Here is an 18,573-nt window from a genome sequence, read left to right as displayed (position 1 = left end):
GATAACCTGCATGGCTAGCGCATGAAGCATCTCTTATTCAAATATTCATCCAGGAGATCTGCACGTAATCCACACCAACTCCTCATTCAGACATCCATCCACTCGATCTGCACAGCAGCCACACCAGATGCTTTGAAAGTTCCAAGGATTTGAATTCTGTGAATCACTGTTTTTCTGCTTACTTAAGTTCTACTTACATGTTCAAAATTCACTGTAAATCGAACAGTATAATGGAATCCAGGCAGCCTGTTGCTGCGAATAGTTGAGCTGAACGTTTCTTGTTTGCTTTCCTGTAGCCTGAAAAAGTTCCAGCTTTCCCCCAAACGTCATTTCAGAAAAGCGTAATTTTGTCCAGCGGTGCACAGGAGTCTCGGGTGGCGTGGGTCCCCTTATAGAGCCAGCTCTGCTCCTTGCCCTGGAGACATTGACTAATTCTTAAACAAATGGTTTTCAATACGTAATGTAGGTGGTTTGAGATGCTATTATAGACCTTTGTCAGAGAAATGTGGTTTGTTTCATGCAACATCCATATAAAAACCTTATTTTACATCAAAACAGGACCTCATGTGAGAAACGTGAGGTCGTCCCAGAGATTATTTGCAGTACTATTAGTGAGCATTATTGATGTTAAAACTAGAATTTAACAATTGTTTTATTAACCTTCTTGCTTTCTCAAATATGCATGAAAATGCACCATTTCCCGCTTTTTTTTCTCAAAACCCCTATGTGGCCGTCGGGCTCGCTCTGTAGGCTCGCTCGCCACAAGCCACTCATCACATACTTTTACCCTGCACCACTTTCAAGACACACCAGCCGCCACTGTCGCCAGATACAGCTATAAAATCGATGTAGCAAAGCAAAACTAGTTACTTACCTGTAAGAATAGTTTTGCAGCATAGACTCTTCTAGATTCACATACGACCCTCCCTTATCCCCTGTGAAGGAGTAAAAATTAACAATCAATAAAATAATTACAAAAAAAGAGGAAAGACTCGAGACATAGTCCCTAAATAAACATACTACATAAGTACTTTATAAGGACTAACAAATAGCAAAAATGCTACACATCTCCCCTCGCAATAGTACATACGTACTATATAAAAACTAAACCATACCAAATGTGCTACATCTGTCCTATTATAACAGCCTGTGGACTTTTGTTTTTTAAATGCCACTCCAAGCTACCTAAATAGCGCGCGCGCGCACACAAATAAAGGGCAAATTTGTAAAAAAAAAAAAAAAACATAACACACAAGTTTCTATGCGTTTCATACTAAGCCAAAAATATATACTGTAACATATATAAAACACACAGCAAGTATAGCTTGGAAAACATTGGAAATTACAAATCGCCTTTTAAAAGGTCAACAAGTGTCCCTGCACTCTCAGCTCAATAAACACATTTAAAAAATATTAAACATATTCAGCAAGCCGACACAATCGAAAGGTAAAAAAGGGAAGAAAAAAATCTGAGAGCTTGCACACACACAAAAGGGGTTGTAGCCTGACCCAGAGGATCGGGTTTCACAACCACCCAGCAAAAAAGAAAAGCACTTTCCAACTCCAACCACTAGATGACGGGATATGCACAGTATGTGAATCTAGAAGTCTATGTTGCAAAACTATTCTTACAGGTAAGTAACTAATTTAGTTTTGAAGATGGTGTGTAGTGACGATAGCCAATGGAGTTCCATCAAGATGGGGATCACGTGATCATATTTTGCCGGCCCTGAATGATGCATGCTGATGCTTGCAGGATGCCTTTGAGTGGTGTCAGTGTGAGATCTTGAAGGACAGGTAGCAGGGTGTTTTCACCAGCCGGATGCAAAATTTCTAGTCCTGACTCGCTCAGAAGCGGTCGCTCCCCACGCTCCCTGCTTGACTGGTATCGTAGCGCTTTGCTGCTCACTGCTACCATCTCCAATTGTTGATTTTCCATTTGCTGATTTTCATAGCGCTTTGGTGCCTCGCATAGACTCCCATAGCGCTTTGTGGCCTCGCATTGATTTTCATAGCGCTTTGCTGCCTTGCATTGATTCCCGTAGCGCTTTGTGGCCTCGCATTAATTTCCATAGCGCTTTGTGACCTGACTTATTTTCATAGCGCTTTGTTACATAGCCCACATTGCGCGTGCTGCCTCTTGTGCTTGTGTGACCTCGTGGCGCTGTATTGGAAACCTCGCATTGCTGTTTAATTAATATTGTGCCTGATTGTGCCGGTGCCTCTGCCCACATCTTTGCAGTGTTTTATTTGTACCCCAATCTCGTCCGGTTTCGCTTGTGGCTTGCTGCCATTTTGTTGTTGTGACTCCCACCCCTTCTCTACACCCCGCTCCCGCCTGCCAGCTGCCCCTCCCTCGCGCCGCCCCCTCCATGATCCATTTATGACAGATGCACTTACGCGCAGCGTTCACGCGCTGCGGTCGCGCCCCATGCGTGCCGAAGGTGCACCAAAGGTAAGCCCGTCTACGCCTGGACCGCGCCCAGCGCCAGACCCCCTGGCCCCCGCAAAAACCATTCCGCCCGCATAACATACGACGCCGCAACCCTCTCAGCCCTTAACTCCGGCCGCCCACCAAAATGCTACCAAGCAGCCCCAGGACACACCCATGGACCCTTCGCCTGCCACTCCTGCAAGTTCGACTGCACCAGGACCCATGCCAAATCCACAATCTCCAAACAGAGCTCCGACACTAACCACCTAGAGTGCATCTTGCTCAACACCCGCTCGGTCCACAGACACTGCATCGAACTCTGGAACCTACTCGACACTACATCGCCGGACGTCGCCTTCCTTACAGAAACCTGGATGAACGCCTCATCAGCTCCCGACATCGCCATAGCCATCCCGGACGGCTACAAAATCATCCGAAAGGACCGCACCAACCAAACAGGAGGAGGAATCGCCATTGTCCATAAGAACACCATCCGCATCACGACCAGTTCCGACGATAACCTCGCTACCGCCGAACACCTTCACTTTCAGATCCACACCGACCCCAAGACCTCACTCAGAGGCACCCTCATCTACAGACCACCAGGACCCCGCACACAATTCAGCGAAGACATCGCTGACTTCATCAGCCCACATGCCCTCCCCTCTGAGACCTACATTTTACTGGGAGACCTCAACTTCCACCTGGAAAAGAACAACGACAGCAACACCACCACCCTTCTGGACAACCTGGCCAACCTCTGACTCAAACAACTCGTCAATACCCCCACCCACTATGCCGGACACACGTTCGACCCAATCTTCACCTCCAGCAAGCACATCTCCTTCGATCACACCACAGCTCTCCATTGGGCGGACCACAGCTGCGTTCACTTCAACTACAAAAAAAACACGACCCACAACCCCCCACCACCTATTCCCCGAAGAAACTGGAACAAAATTACCCCCGACCAGCTCTTCACATCGCTTTACCAAAACCCTCCTGCCAAATCATCGGACCCAAACCAAGCAGCCACCAACCTCACACAATGGATCACCCACAGCGCCGACGAACTAGCACCCTTGAAAAACCATCAAATCAAGCAAGGTAGCAAAAAAGCCCCCTGGTTCAACGATGACCTTAAGAAATCCAAGAAGTTCTGTCGTACCCTCGAGAAAGCCTGGAGAAAAAACCCAACCACGGTCAACCTGGCCACCTTCAAGAACGCCACCCGCAAACACCACCAACTGATCCGATCCACCAAGAAATCAGCATTCAAGGATCGACTTGATAACAACGCCCAAAACAGCAAGGAACTATTCAACATAGTCAAAGCCCCACCGCCGGCACCAACAACATCACTCCCTCCCAACACCTCTGCGACTCACTATCCTCATTCTTCCACAACAAAATCATCGACATACATAACAGCTTTGAAAACCAGTCCGAAGACCAGCCCACTCCACCCACCTCCGAACCAAAACCGCATTCTAACAACCTTAGCGCCTGGAACCCAATCACCACTGAAGACGCCATTCGCCTGATGAACTCCATCCATTCAGGATCGCCCACCGACCCATGTCCCCACCACATTTTCAACAAAGCAGACTCCATTATCGCACCCCATCTCCGCGACGTCATCAATTGCTCCTTCAACTCCGCCACCTTCCTGCAAAGCTGGAAACATGCCAAACTCAGCGCCCTTCTGAAAAATCCACAGCAGACCCCACTGAACTTAAGAACTACCGCCCCATCTCGCTCCTCCCATTTCCTGCCAAAGTCATTGAGAAAGCTGTCAATAATCAGCTTGCCGCCTTCCTTGAATCCAACAACAAATCCCTCAACCCCTCACAGTCCGGCTTCCGAGCCAAACACAGCACTGAAACCCCCATCATCGCAGCAACAGACGACATTCGAACTCTACTGGACAACGGAGAAACAGCCGCCCTCATCCTACTGGACCTCTCCGCAGTCTGTCCTAGCACCCTCATACAACGCCTCAACAACGTCGGAATACAAGGAAAAGCATTAGACTGGATCATCTCGTTCCTCGCCGGAAGAACACAAAGAGTCTGCCGCCCCCCTTTCAAATCGGAGGCCACCGAAGTCATCTGCGGCGTACCACAAGGATCATCACTCAGTCCCACCCTCTTCAACGTATACATGAGTCCCCTCGCATCCAACACAACCTCAACATCATCTCCTACGCAGACGACGCCCAGCTGATCCTCTCACTCACCAAAGACCCAGACACCGCCAAAACCAACTTACACGAAGGAATGAAAGAAGTAGCCGAGTGGATGAAGAACAGCCGTTTAAAACTAAACTCGAACAAAACGGAAGTCCTCATCCTAGGTTCATCCCCCTCTGCCTGGGACGACTCATGGTGGCCACCGGCCCTGGGAACCGCACCCATACCTACGGATCACGCACGTAACCTGGGCTTCATCCTGGACTCCTCCCTCTCGATGACCAGACAAGTCAACGCGTCTCATCATCATGTTTCAACATCCTACGCTTGCTCAAAAAAATCTTCCGCTGGATCCCCACCGAAACAAGAAAGACGGTCACCCATGCACTGGTCACAAGCCGCCTGGATTACGGAAATACCCTTTACGCTGGAACCACAGCCAAACTACAGAAAAAACTCCAACGTATCGAAAACGCCTCAGCCAGACTCATACAGGACATCCCCCGTCAAGCTCACATTTCCGGTCACCTGAAAGACCTCCACTGGCTCCCCGTCAACAAGAGAATAACGTTCCGTCTCCTCAGCCACGCACACAAAGCCCTCTACGACTTAGGACCCGAATGCCTCAACACGCGACTGTCCTTCTACACTCCCACCCGCCATCTACGATCATCCAATCATGCCCTCGCCGATATTCCGCACATCCATAAATCCACCATGGGGGGTAGATCCTTCTCCTACTTAGCGGCCAAAACCTGGAATTCTCTCCCCACCCACCTCCGCCTTACACAAAACCACCTCTCCTTCAGAAAGCAACTAAAAACTTGGATATTCGATAAGTAAAGCACCCCCCCTCCCTCAAGCGCCTTGAGACCCTCTGGGTGAGTAGTGCGCTATACAAATTTCCGAACTTGAACTAAACAACAGTTCAGAAGTCACTTTATGTTTGGAGAAAACTGTTTTACTTTCAAGAGAGCTGTAACCAGGCTATCGTTTTTTGGCAATGTTTTCCTTGAGGGTGAGGTTAATGTCCAAGGTGCATCCAAGTGTCTGGGCATTCAGTAAAAGCTGGGGGATTAGAAGCTATCAAGGTTCGTGCCATTGGCCCAGATTTGTATGGTTTCTTCCTTGTTCTTTTCAAATAAGAGGAATAATTGGGTTTCGCTTTAGGTAGGCGTCAGACATCCTGATCTGGAATCAGTTACAGGTAATGTGGGAAACACTGGATGACTGGAGCAGAAGTGACTTTTAGAAGTCTAGTTAATTTTGATGCGGATATATGTGAATAGAGCCCCATGGTGCTACATAAAGAGTCTGAAGATGACAGGAGACTGCATGGAACCCTTAGGGACACCACAAGTATCGGGATCTTATGGGACCTGGATGCGCCCATGTGAGTAGACTGGTCTGGGGAGAACGAGTGAAGGACACTGCAAGTGAATTCCTTTGGAGACTCCCGGGTGTGAATGAGTGTTGGATGGCCGACTGTGGAAGGCAGCTCATAGGTCCAGCAATATCAGGAGTCTGGGACCATATTCTCAGTGCTCAGGAGGACGACTATAATGTGAAGGGAACGATCACCAGAATAGAACTTCTATCTGAAAGCAAACCTTGTTGCATTGGGGAAGTTAACAAAATGGTTCCATTGCCAGCTCATTCTTCAAAGCAATAAAAATTACTCTGCAGATAATTTATGCCACTTTTTCTATTTGTGTATGAGTGGGACATATAAGAGACACACGTGATACATTTTTGAACGTAAGCCACTTCATGAATAGATCGCTTAAAAAACACAAACTAAAATGAAGAAACTGTACTGAAAGATTATATCCTTGTTTGGAGCTTCAACTTCATTGACCGAAAACGACGTCTTTGTCAGCATGATGCTACCGGGCACACATTTAATGTTAGGAACCTATTTGTTGTGGATATTTACAAAAACATGTACACACATACTATTAATTCATCAGAGGATCCTTAAGATGGAGTCACAGACAACCATGTTCCTAATTGAAACCATGTGCAGGACGCGGCCATAATTCTGCAAGCTTTGATACCTTTAATAGGATAATTATGAGAGCGCGCAGAGTCCTTCACCAAAATCCCATTGGATAAAACCTAGCTACATGTCTGGTATAAGAGCTATCGTCATATTATAGCTTGTCATAGATTTGCCTCAGAAGTTTAGTACACCTTCCTATGAAGGTGCTCATGGCAGGGTTAAGAATCTAGAGGAAATCCAATACAGATATTAAATGTTTTATTGACCTGTTTATTGTCACAAATATATGCTGCTTACACTTTACATCAGTTTTTTGTCGTGGATTGCAAAATATCTGACCAGTAAAAAAATAAACTACAAAATAAGAGGGTCCCTCAAAATTAAGTGGTCAAATGTTTGATTGGTTAGATTCTAATGAAATCATATCCCATGTTCATAGCAAAGATGGTAAGACATTGACTAAATCAGATTGTTCCATTGCCGAGCTTGTCTAAACCCTGATATTGTCAGAAATGACTGTGTTCTTCAGATGTCAGAAGAGTGCTAAAATGTTACATCAGTCAAAGTAACACAAGACAGCTGTTCATGGTCAAAGGCAAAGGGACAATAGAGGCGCATGTAGGTTCATTATAGTAAATGAAATCAGCATCATAAACTGTTTGATACACACGGTTTCTTTTCTCAAACCCTATCAGACCAGTTGATCATTGAATGATGCGCTGCATGTAGATTAAAAGCCTCATAACTCTTGTTACAGGTAAGTACGTTTTTTGATGCTGTTCTTTTCTTTGCTATGGATCTTGCAGTATGTTTCATGTTGCCGATAACGTATTTCCCATCCTTTATTCTAATAGTGATTTGCTTATGTAATACTGGTGCATATATATGTATCCATTATGCTAATAGCTATTAGTTCATTTAATACTCCTACATTTAGCCGTATAACCTAATGTTTTTATGGCAATGATAGCCAATATTAAATGAAACATGGTACAGAATGTGTGCATGTTCGTGCACCAGGTGTGGTTGTTATTTCTAGTAAGCAACCAAAATGTATGGACCCTTGATGCTGCAGATAGTAAATCTAAAATTCTGACATCACCTGGAAGAGGTGCTCTTTTCAACATTGTCTATTGTCTTTTCCTTTGGAAATATTTTGAGGCTTTTAATTGTACTGCTTTGGAGACGTGGGCTAGTTTCTGGAAAGATGAGGGCAAAATCTTTGAGGTCGGGAACTCCACTGCAGATTTTAATTTAGAATTCCTATGAATGACAGCTCCAAGTACTCTCTGTAAACATCTGCACATACATTAAGAATTCACTGCTGCATCGATCGTGACGCGGACTCATTCTTCAAAGTTTTCTTGCTTAGGTGCTCGCATCTTCTTATTCTTAGACTGGCTATTGGTATTGAGGCAACAATTTATAAACTCATCATTTGTTTATACTGAAAGACATCGAAATGTATATTTGAAAGCAAGTACCTTATTGTTTATGTGTAATTAATTGTTCAGATTGCCATAACATAGGCAGCAATAAAAGTACTTGGAAGTTAGCAGCAAACTAACTTGTATTCATCCAGAGACCTAGGATTGAATCCCCAAATTAAACTGAACAGGTTAACCTAACTTATATCTATGTTTTCCTTGTAGTTTTTACATGGCAGCGGGAGAAAGGATAATATATTTATTGATCTTCAGTACTGTACGTTTGGTCAAGAATTAAATAAAATAATAAAAAGTTGGCAACCAAGCATACTTCCAGATGGTAAGTTTATTATATTGATATAAGAGTGTTGGTACTGCGTGTTCCTACTTTCTCTTAGCTTCTTATATATTTTAAGTGCTCTTAAGCTGCCAGGCAGCAGCTTTTGAGCTATACGTCATCCAAGGCTGTAAAAATAAAAACTTAAACTCTAGGCTATCCAGGCCCTGCGGGACCCCATTTTATCTAACTGTAGTAGTTATTGTTTTATTTTGCTGGTGTTTATGTATTTTTTGATTAAGGTTTAGGTAAAGAGAAACTTGCACAGAGACCCTCCATGAGGCTGTAATGCTGCGCTTTGTTTTTGTAAAATGTATTTTTCTGCATGTGGTGTGCGTACACATTATTAGGCTCTGTTTGCACTATTTGGTGCTTCACCACAATGTGGATGGTGTTTTCTGACTGACTCTGATCCCATTCAAATGACCACAGCGAGGCTCATTCACCCAAACACTTGTGCAGCTGTTTATTCGGCCCTTTAGCCTTCCTTGAAGTTGAGCTGGAATGCCGTAGACCATCCTCTGCAGAGGTATCATCTGTGGTAGTTTATTTAAAGGGTGGAAAGCGTGCTGGAATTATCTCTTCCAATGAAGAAAAAGAAAAAATCCCCTGACAGAGATGCTTCAGCCTGCATCTGTGGCCTGGAAGCACCTGCTCCCATTTAATGAGGCACTGTTTGAGCTCATCTAGGCAGTCCTGAGACAAACCTACATTAGTTCCAGCAGTAAGCCGCTATCGGTTTGCACCTGGTGATCCAGTCTTATTTTCCCACTCGTTGTCAGAAAGCCTGGCATTATCCTGTACATAACAAAATCTTGGTCTTTCCCCAAAGCAACTTATAACTGGGGTTCTAAGAAACTGGAGGGAGTGGGGAAGAACTGTTTTTTCCCTAAGAGAGTTTGCACTCAGATCAGTGAACGCTACCTGCTTACCAACTAAGAACACCTACATATTGTGGGAGATGGGGCAGATGGTAGTGCAGAGCCTTTCAGGGGCAGAGGTAGTCCAAGGTGGGTATGATGCTTGGAACATATCCCCAGAGTTGGTCTGAACACCGATGATTTGTTTGCTATGCCTTGGGATCCTCTGTAGTGATCAGAAAAAAGGCCTGGCTTTGTTGGATTAATTTTTTGGGCAATACCCTAGTAGTTTATTGAACATGCCTCTTTGGTCAACGAGCAGACCCTGCTCTTAGAGCTCAGAGTGGGTTGGGCTATGAGTCATTCCTTCGAGTTGGGTCTCCTTCCTGTGAATTTCACTGGCAGTACTACAGTTTTGAGGTTACTTGAAATGTATGTCCACTCACTAGTCGAGCAGCTATACCTGAGGCTGTTCCAGATCCAAAGGCAAACAGCACTTGGGAGATATTTTAGTTTTCCTTCAAAGGATCACATGTGGCTTGTGAGTGAAAGGTTATCACATTATCTTTAGACCTGGAAGGGCATCACGACATACCAGTTGGACCTACAAATTATAAAATGGGGCTATGCCCTTTCATTTCAACAAGATCTTCCTGCCATTCTCCTAATTCTTTCCTCCCAGTCAAGCGAACTCATCTGCATTTTCCAGTAGGAGGTGGTGGCCCCACTTCACAAAGGATTGGTTAAATTGGTCCCAGAGAAGACGATTGAGCAGGGATGAACCTCCCAGCACTTCTTGAGCCTTAGGATGACGGTGGTCTGCTTCTGATCCTGGACCTCAGGGTCTTAACCTCCTTGCTATGCAAGGAGAAGTTGAAGATATTGTCTCTTGCTCCGGTGCTGTTAGCGCTGGAACTAGAAATATATTTAGGTGGAGTCGGGAAAGATGGCGGACTGAAGACGCCACTTGGTGCAGCTAGAGTCTGTAGCTCCCTCACTTCGATGCCTTAGCGGATGATTATACGGACTTAGTACCCTCTGATTCGGCTAGTTCGCCTTAACTTTAATGCCAAACGATAAAAAAAAACGTACAAAATCTTTTTTTTACAATTCTGCACGGAGGCAATTACCTTCGGGAGTGCGGCGGATGCAGCTTCTGTTCCTGGGCAGACACGCCGAACGGGACGATCTCTGTCCTGGGGCGGGCTGGGCTCGCTGGTCGTTGTTTTCCTGGCTCGGCTCTTCGGGTCTGGGTCGTGGCTCTGGCCCTCACACCTGGCGGGCGATTGGTGTATCTGACACAGAGATTACGCAGTGGAGACTGAGCCCGGCGCTTAATCCCATAGCGCGAATGATGGCTCCGAAGAACCCTCCAAGGGGATCACGGGCTGTGAAAGGCGTCCCGGCAGCAACGGCGGAGGAGGGCGGCATTCAGGGGAATGTTTCGGCCGCTGCGAGCAATGCACCGGCTGAAACTCTGAAGATATTGGACGGGAAGATTCCCGCGAAGGTCTCTGCGAGTGCACCAGCCCCAACCGCAGGAACAAGTTTACAAAATCTGGAGACTAAAGGGAGACAGGACAAGGCTGCACCTCTATCCGGTAAGCAGCAAATCATCCGTCCCCCCTCTGTCGCTGACAAAAGCGCACTGATTAAGCCTAAAATGGTCACTGCTACTGTTACTGCTGCAGCTAATGACATTAAAAACAGTAAAACAGGTACTAAGTTAAATGAACAATTAGATATGGATACTACGGAGAATGAGCCGCGGGATGTTGGAGAAGCTTTGTCAAGAAGCAGCTGATCAGACCGAGTTGTCAGTATTGAAGGCCCTAAAGATGGGGATAAACGTGTAGCATTGGCATCAGTGGTTTCAGCAGCAGATAAAGAAAAGGAGCCGGAGCTGGTAGATGCAGATGCAGAGCTAGTCTAAGTGGCTCTTAACTGAACAACGCAATAAACGCTGCAGCTCATAGTATCTTGGAACCGGCTAAGCCTACGCAGGTCGCTGCTGCGCAAAAGATCCTCGATAGCAGTGAATTAAATAAGCCCCCCGGCGATTTCCTTTTGGGGAACATGGAAAAGGCTGATGGCTCGAACAATGAATATGAGGAATTGATCGATGAGGAAGAAGACGGGGGGCGGACTCTTCTATGGACGCAACAAAGCTCGGTCGGAAAAAGGGAAGGGGTAAGGCCAAAAGCAAAGTTAAGAATAAGAAGAATATTAACCCCTCCACTTTCTCTACGGTTATATCATTCTCGAACACTAGAGGCAAACCTATCTTAGACGAGAGTTCATTGCGAAAGTGGATTCAGGCCAAGGGGGGTGTCAAAACTATGGCTTTACGGCTATCAGGAAATAGCCAGATGGAGTTGCCTTTCCCCTCACAAGATGCAAGTAGCAACGCTATCTCTCCTAAATGCCTCAATCGATCTCTTGTAGACAGATCTTTGGACACTACCTCAATAGATGGGAGATGCCCGCAGGCAGTAACTGATGGAAAAGAGGGGGCAAATAGTACGGCTCCCACTCACACTGTTAACACAACCTCTCCTTCAATAGCTTCTATGGCCAAGGAGAATAGGCACTTTGGTACGGGCACGCATATCCCTTCAAAATCATCTTCTGAGACATTATCCTGTATGGATATCCTGCCTAGTTTACCCCAGTCTGAGAACCCTTCTCTAGCTCTAATTCTGCTCACACTGACCGAACAGCGGCACGAAGCTCAACAATATTTTTTGCAGTTGAAAGAAGACAATACTAAGATGCAAAATGATCTACTCGAGGTTAACAGAAAAATAAGTGGCATCACTCAAGAGGTACAAGAATTACAGGAGAGGGTGGTGCAGGTAGAAGAACAGTCAGCAGGTACAGAGCTAAAGACTGCCCGCCATGACGAAGAGATCCAAGCTTTGCAATATAAAATCGAGGACATGGAGAATAGACAGCAAAGGCAGAACCTTAGACTCTTTGGGATTCCAGAGGGTTCGGAAGGCTCAGACCCTCGCGCCTACATCGTCAAACTCTTTCAGCGTGCCTTTCCCGATCTGGCGGATTGGGACTGGGAATCTCAATTACAGAGAGTTCATAGACTGCCACTAGTAAATAGAAACAAGGGAAGTAAATTTCCCTGCCCTTTCCTGATCTTTTTTGGGAACTTCTTACTTATGCAGGCGGTCTCTTTGAAAGCAAGATCCAACTCCCCAATAGTGACAGAAGATGTAACCTTTATTGTCAGGTCAGATCTATGTAAGAGCACAATGGAGAGGCGCTGGAATTTACGACAACTAATTGATTCCTTTAAAGCGGCAGGGGCACAGCTCTGCTTAAAAGTCATCAAAGCAGGTCATACGTATTACCTCAATCTGAAAGAAACACGTTAGTGTTAGATTCCTTACCTTAGAATATCCCCAGGCGTCAGTCTGGATCCGGAAACTTTTGCGTAGCAGTACCCCTGCGCGTCGGTAGGCGTCGTCTGCAGGCGTCCCCTGCGGCTCCGCGTCCGTCGTCGGCGTCGTGCGCCGTGATGACGTCGCTGGAGTACATAGACGCCGCCTCCGCGCGCTGACGTCAGTTCTTCTTTTTTCCGCGCCAGTGGACGCAGATCTGGAAGAGCAGTACTCCGGTCTTTGACCAAGTTTTTCGACTTTTTTCTCTATTGTGCCTGATAGGATGCCTGGATTTAAGAATTGCGATGACTGTGAGCGCACGATGTCGGTCACAGACCATCACCGCCTCTGCCTCCGGTGTCTGGGCCCCGACCACGACGTGGAATCGTGCCTCGACTGCCGGGCCCTTACCAACAAGGCTAGGCGGGAGCGGTCCCGCAAGCTGCTGGAGCTCCGGGTGTCGGCCCCACGTCGGGACCGGGAGCGGTCCCGGTCCGGCCGGAGGTCGGGGGAGCGTTCGAGGGAGCGGTCGCGGAGCCGCGCTGGGCGCTCCGGAAGTCGACACCACTCGTCAGGCTCGTCAGGTAGGAAGCACAAGAAGTCGGGGCGTCGTCATCGTACCCCCGACTCCCCCCGACGCTCGCGCGATGCGGCCGGGGGCTCGGGTGACCCCAACCCCGCGGCTCCGCGAGAGTCGCCGGCGCGGCCTGCCTCATACCCTCCGGTCCCTGGGCATGGCGCGACGCCTGAGGAGATCGAGGCGTTCCTCATGGCCATGAGGGCGCTCGCTTCTCCGACGGGGCCTACGGCGCCTTCGGGCCCAGTGCTACCGTCTGGGGGCCCTGGCGGTTCGGGTGTCCCTGCCTCGGCGCCGTCGGGTGCTCCGGGCCCGGCGTCGCCGACGGCTCCGACCCCGGCGCCGCAGGGGCCTTCGGGATCGGCGCCGGCTGGTCTTCCGGCCTCCCCGGCGCCGTTGCCATCGGGGTTACCCCCGGCGCCGTCCCCGCGCGGCGCCGGTTCTCCACTGCCGGTTCCGGCCGGCGGTGGGGTTCCGGCGCCGGCTCCGGGCGGCGCCGTCCCCTTACCTTCTCCGACGCCGGACGCGGCGCCGGATGGGCGTCGCACGACGCCGGTCCCGGCGCCGATGGGGCCCATGAACCCCGAGGAGCCGGTCTTCATCATTGACTCCGAATACGGAGAGGATGAGGAGTACGGTGAAGGTTGGGAGGGGTCCGAGGACCCTCTGGCTCGCGAGTGCCAGTATGACCCGGACTGGACGGGTGACTTGGGGGATGCCAGTGGTTTGGACGACTCCCCTAACCCTGGTTTGATCTCTCCTCCAACCGTGGCATCGGTGGAGGGAGCTGCCTATTCTGTGGTGCTGATGAGGGCTGCCAAGGCCTTAAACCTTGAGCTCCCCGTCGCGGCCGTGAGGCCTAACATCCTCACCGAGGTCTTCAAGCCGCAGTCATGCCCTTTGGAGCCTCTGCTGCCGTTTAATGAAGCCTTGTCTGACGTTCTGTTGGGCACGTGGTCCAGGCCCGCTTCAGGTGCGCCTGTTGATCGGAACGTGGCCAGGCGCCACCGTCCTTGTCCGGACGACCCCAAGTACCTGTCTACCCACCCCACTCCTGAGAGTCTGGTGATCCAGGCCTCGACCTCCCAGTCCGCATTCCCGTCGGCCCCGCCCGACCGGGAATCCAAGAGGTATGACCAGTTTGGAAAGAAGGTCTTCTCGTCCATTAGTTTGGGCCTGCGGTCTTGCAACACCGCCTGCCTCTTGGGCCGCTACACCCACTCTGTGTGGGATACGGTCGCGGAGCTGCTGCCAGAATGCCCCATGGAGGTGCGGGCAAAGCTCGGTCAAGCTGTAGCTGAGGGCCGGGATGCAGCGAAATATTCCATTCGGTGTGGTCTTGATACGACCGACTCGCTGGGCAGGGCTATGTCTACGACGGTGGCGATTCGCCGTCACGCCTGGCTGAGATCCGCCAATTTTTCGGCTGATGTCCAAAATACCCTGATGGACATGCCGTTTGATGGCTGTCACCTGTTCGGTGACAAAGCGGACCACGCGCTGGAACGCTTCAAGGACTCCAGGGTCACGGCCAAGTCCTTGGGTCTCTCGACCCAGCGTCAGCAACCGGGTTCGTTTCGTCCCTTTCGTGGCCAAGGAAGGGGCGCCCCCACACGTGCTGCCAGCCACGCGCCGCAACAATCCTTCCAACGCGGTGGCGGCCGTGGAAACCGCCGTGGTGGCGGTCGGGGACAACGGCGGGGTCAGACCACACCTTCCCCCGCAGCATCTACCCCAAAATCCTCCTAGTCCGTGCTTTCGGCCCCATGTGACGCCAGTGGGTGGCAGGGTTCGCCATCACCACGCTCACTGGCGCACGATCACTTCGGACAGGTGGGTGCTGCAAATTGTCCGAAGGGGCTACTCCCTCCCCTTCGAGACCTCTCCTCCAGCCATGCCACCGCAGAACCACCGTGTGTCGGGGGACCACTTGACACTTCTGCAGGAGGAAGTTACGGCCCTCTTGGCCAAGGGGGCCATCGAGCGCGTTCCTGGGCCAGAAGTAGGGCGTGGTTGTTATTCCCACTACTTTCTGGTGCCCAAGAAGGACAAGGGGGGCCTACGTCCTATCTTGGATCTAAGGAACGTCAACGGCTTCCTCCGGAAGGAGAAGTTCAAGATGTTGACGTTAGCTCAGGTCTTGGCTGCTCTAGACCCGCAAGACTGGATGGTAGCGTTGGACTTGCAGGACGCCTATTTTCACATCCCCGTCCTGCCGGCCCACCGGCGTTACCTGCGGTTCACGGTAGGCCAGGAGCACTTTCAGTTTATCGTGCTCCCCTTCGGCCTTACCAGCGCCCCACGGGTGTTCACAAAGGTGATGGCGGTGGTCGCAGCCCATCTGCGCAGGTTAGGGGTTTCAGTCTTCCCCTACCTAGACGACTGGTTGTTGAAGGCGGGCTCGCCCCAGACAGTCGTCCACCACCTTCAGATGACGGCAGACCTCTTGCACGGCCTGGGGTTCTCCATCAACGTGCCGAAATCACACCTGTGTCCCTCTCAAAAGCTCCTTTTCATCGGAGCGGTTCTGGACTCGGCGCAGTTTCGGGTTTATCCTCCGGAACGGCGGGTTCGGGATATTCAGGCTTTGATTCCCATCTTTCAGCCGCTATCCCGAGTCTCGGTCAGGTTGACGCTGCGGCTGCTGGGACTGATGGCTTCCTGCATCCTTCTGGTGCATCACGCCAGGTGGCGGATGCGGGCTCTGCAGTGGGACCTGAAGTTTCAGTGGGCCCAGCATCAGGGCAACTTGTCCGACCACGTCTTGATCTCGGAGGGCACTGCGAGACAACTGCAGTGGTGGCTTACGGACCGCGATTGGGTCAGGGGCAAGTCCCTCTCCCTTCCCCAACCGGAGCACGTTGTCGTGACGGACGCGTCCCTCCAGGGCTGGGGTGGCCACTTGGGAGAGGCAGAGATCAGAGGCATCTGGTCTCCGGCGGAGTCCCGGCTCCATATCAATCTGTTGGAGCTACGGGCGATTCGTCTGGCACTGAAGGCATTCCTCCCCTTTGTCAACGGGAGTGTAGTGCAGGTGTTCACCGACAACACCACCGCCATGTGGTACTGCAACAAACAGGGCGGTGTGGGGTCGTGGACCCTTTGCCAGGAGGCTCTGCGCCTCTGGCAATGGCTGGAACGTCAGGGCGTGACTCTGACGGTTCAACACCTGGCAGGTTCTCTGAACGCCAGGGCGGACGAACTCAGCCGTCGGTGCTCGATGGATCACGAATGGCGTCTGAACTCGGACGTGGCGCAAGGCATCTTTCTGCAGTGGGGAGAGCCTTGGTTAGATCTATTCGCCACAGAAGAGAACGCGCAATGTCATCAGTTCTGCGCGTTGGAGTTTCCAAGACGGCACTCGCACGGCGACGCCTTTCGGCGCGAGTGGAGTTGCGGTCTGTTATACGCCTTTCCGCCTATACCACTTCTGCCCAGAGTGCTGAAGAAGATCAGGCGCGACCGGGCCCAAGTTATCCTTGTGGCTCCGGACTGGGCTCGAAGGTACTGGTATCCCGAGCTACTCAGCATGTCAGTCGGTCCCCCGATCCGCCTGCCCCTTCAGGAGGACCTTCTGTCGCAGCAGCAGGGGACGGTCCTCCACCCGAACCTGTCCAGTCTCCACCTCCATGCTTGGAGATTGAGCGGCGGCAGTTGAGGCCATTTGACTTGCCTCCTGAAGTCTGTGATGTTATTCTGGCAGCCAGGCGTCCCTCCACTAAGTCGGTATACGCCTGTCGGTGGAACAGATTTGTGGCATGGTGCACAGCAAAGGCTGTGGATCCTCTTTCTGCCCCTCTTTCGGAGGTTCTTCTGTTTCTTCTTTCTCTTGCCCAGCAGGGCTCTGCTCTGGGCACTATCAAGGGCTACCTTTCTGCCCTTTCAGCCTTTTTGAGGCTTCCTGATCAGCCTTCTTTGTTCAAATCCCCGATTGTAACTCGATTCTTGAAAGGCATCACTCACATGTTTCCACCTGTTCCGTTTGTGATGCCTCAGTGGGATTTGAACCTGGTTCTAACTTTCCTGATGTGCGCTCCCTTTGAGCCCCTTCATTCTTGCCCTCTCCGTCTCCTGACTTTAAAGACGGCTTTCCTGGTTGCCATCACCTCTGCCAGGAGGGTGAGTGAGCTCCAGGCTCTTTCTGTCCAACCTCCTTTCCTGTCCATTCATCCTGACAAGGTGGTTCTGAGGACTAGACCTTCTTTCCTGCCCAAGGTTGTTTCGGCCTTTCACATCGGGCAGTCCATCACCCTCCCTTCCTTCTTCCCGCCTCCGCATCCTTCAAAGGATGAAGAGCGGCTCCATCGTCTGGACCCAAAACGTGCGCTTTCATTTTACATGGATCGCACACGCCAGTTCCGGGTGGATGACCAACTGTTTGTTGGCTACGTGGGTGCGAAGAAGGGACGGGCGGTTTGTAAACGAACCATCTCTCGATGGGTCGTCCTCTGCATCAAAGCGTGCTACTCTTTGGCTCGGAAGGAGCCTCCTGTTGGGCTGAGGGCCCATTCCACTCGGGCCACGGCGGCTACTACTGCCCTGGGCCGGGGAGTCCCCTTGCAGGACATTTGCCAGGCGGCTACGTGGGCCTCGCTGCACACCTTTGCGAGGCACTACTGCCTGGACAGTCAAGTCCGGAGGGATGGCTTCTTTGGCCGTTCTGTCCTCCAGGACTTTCTGGTGTAGTTTTGTATTGGTTCGCAGACCCACCACCGGGGTTGGTATTGCTGGGGTATGTATTCTAAGGTAAGGAATCTAACACTAACGTGTTTCTTTCAGATGAACAAGTTACTTACCTTCGGTAACGATATATCTGTAAGAAACATTAGTTAGTGTTAGATTCCTTACCGAACCCACCCATCCTCCCCGTTCTGCGAACTGATACCTAGGGTTAAGGTCATCCCTTTCAGGGCCCTAGTTTGTACATGGCACCAGTGTTGGTTCTCTCATGGCTCTGCGTCTCCTGGCGCGGAAAAGCTGTGTGCAAAGAACTGACGTCAGCGCGCGGAGGCGGCGTCTATGTACTCCAGCGACGTCATCACGGCGCACGACGCCGACGACGGACGCGGAGCCGCAGGGGACGCCTGCAGACGACGCCTACCGACGCGCAGGGGTACTGCTACGCAAAAGTTTCCGGATCCAGACTGACGCCTGGGGATATTCTAAGGTAAGGAATCTAACACTAACTAATGTTTCTTACAGATATATCGTTACCGAAGGTAAGTAACTTGTTCATCAGGTTAAGGAAGCAGAGGCGGTGTTAGCAAAAATTACTAATGTATAAAGGTGTTAGGATGTGCAAACTTTCTGAAATATAGTGGTGGCTGACAAGGTGCTGATTAATCGATAC

General features: G+C 50.2%; 1 protein-coding gene across 2 annotated transcripts in view; it reads left to right on the top strand.

The window, feature by feature from the left end:
- The window catches only part of ZMYM2 (zinc finger MYM-type containing 2), a 381,579-nt gene that overhangs the window by 309,156 nt on the left and 53,850 nt on the right, over positions 1–18,573 (top strand). For both annotated transcript variants that reach the window (XM_086935215.1, XM_086935214.1), the window contains exon 6: positions 8,280–8,394. In XM_086935215.1, the coding sequence (XP_086791341.1) occupies positions 8,280–8,394 (115 nt within the window). The remainder of the gene's footprint in view (positions 1–8,279; positions 8,395–18,573) is intronic.

This window comes from Lissotriton vulgaris, chromosome 8 (genome assembly GCF_964263255.1).
Source record: "Lissotriton vulgaris chromosome 8, aLisVul1.2, whole genome shotgun sequence".
Lineage (NCBI taxonomy): Eukaryota > Metazoa > Chordata > Amphibia > Caudata > Salamandridae > Lissotriton > Lissotriton vulgaris.
The sequence above is the reverse complement of the archived record's forward strand: the minus strand, read 5'-3'. Positions and strand labels throughout refer to the sequence as shown.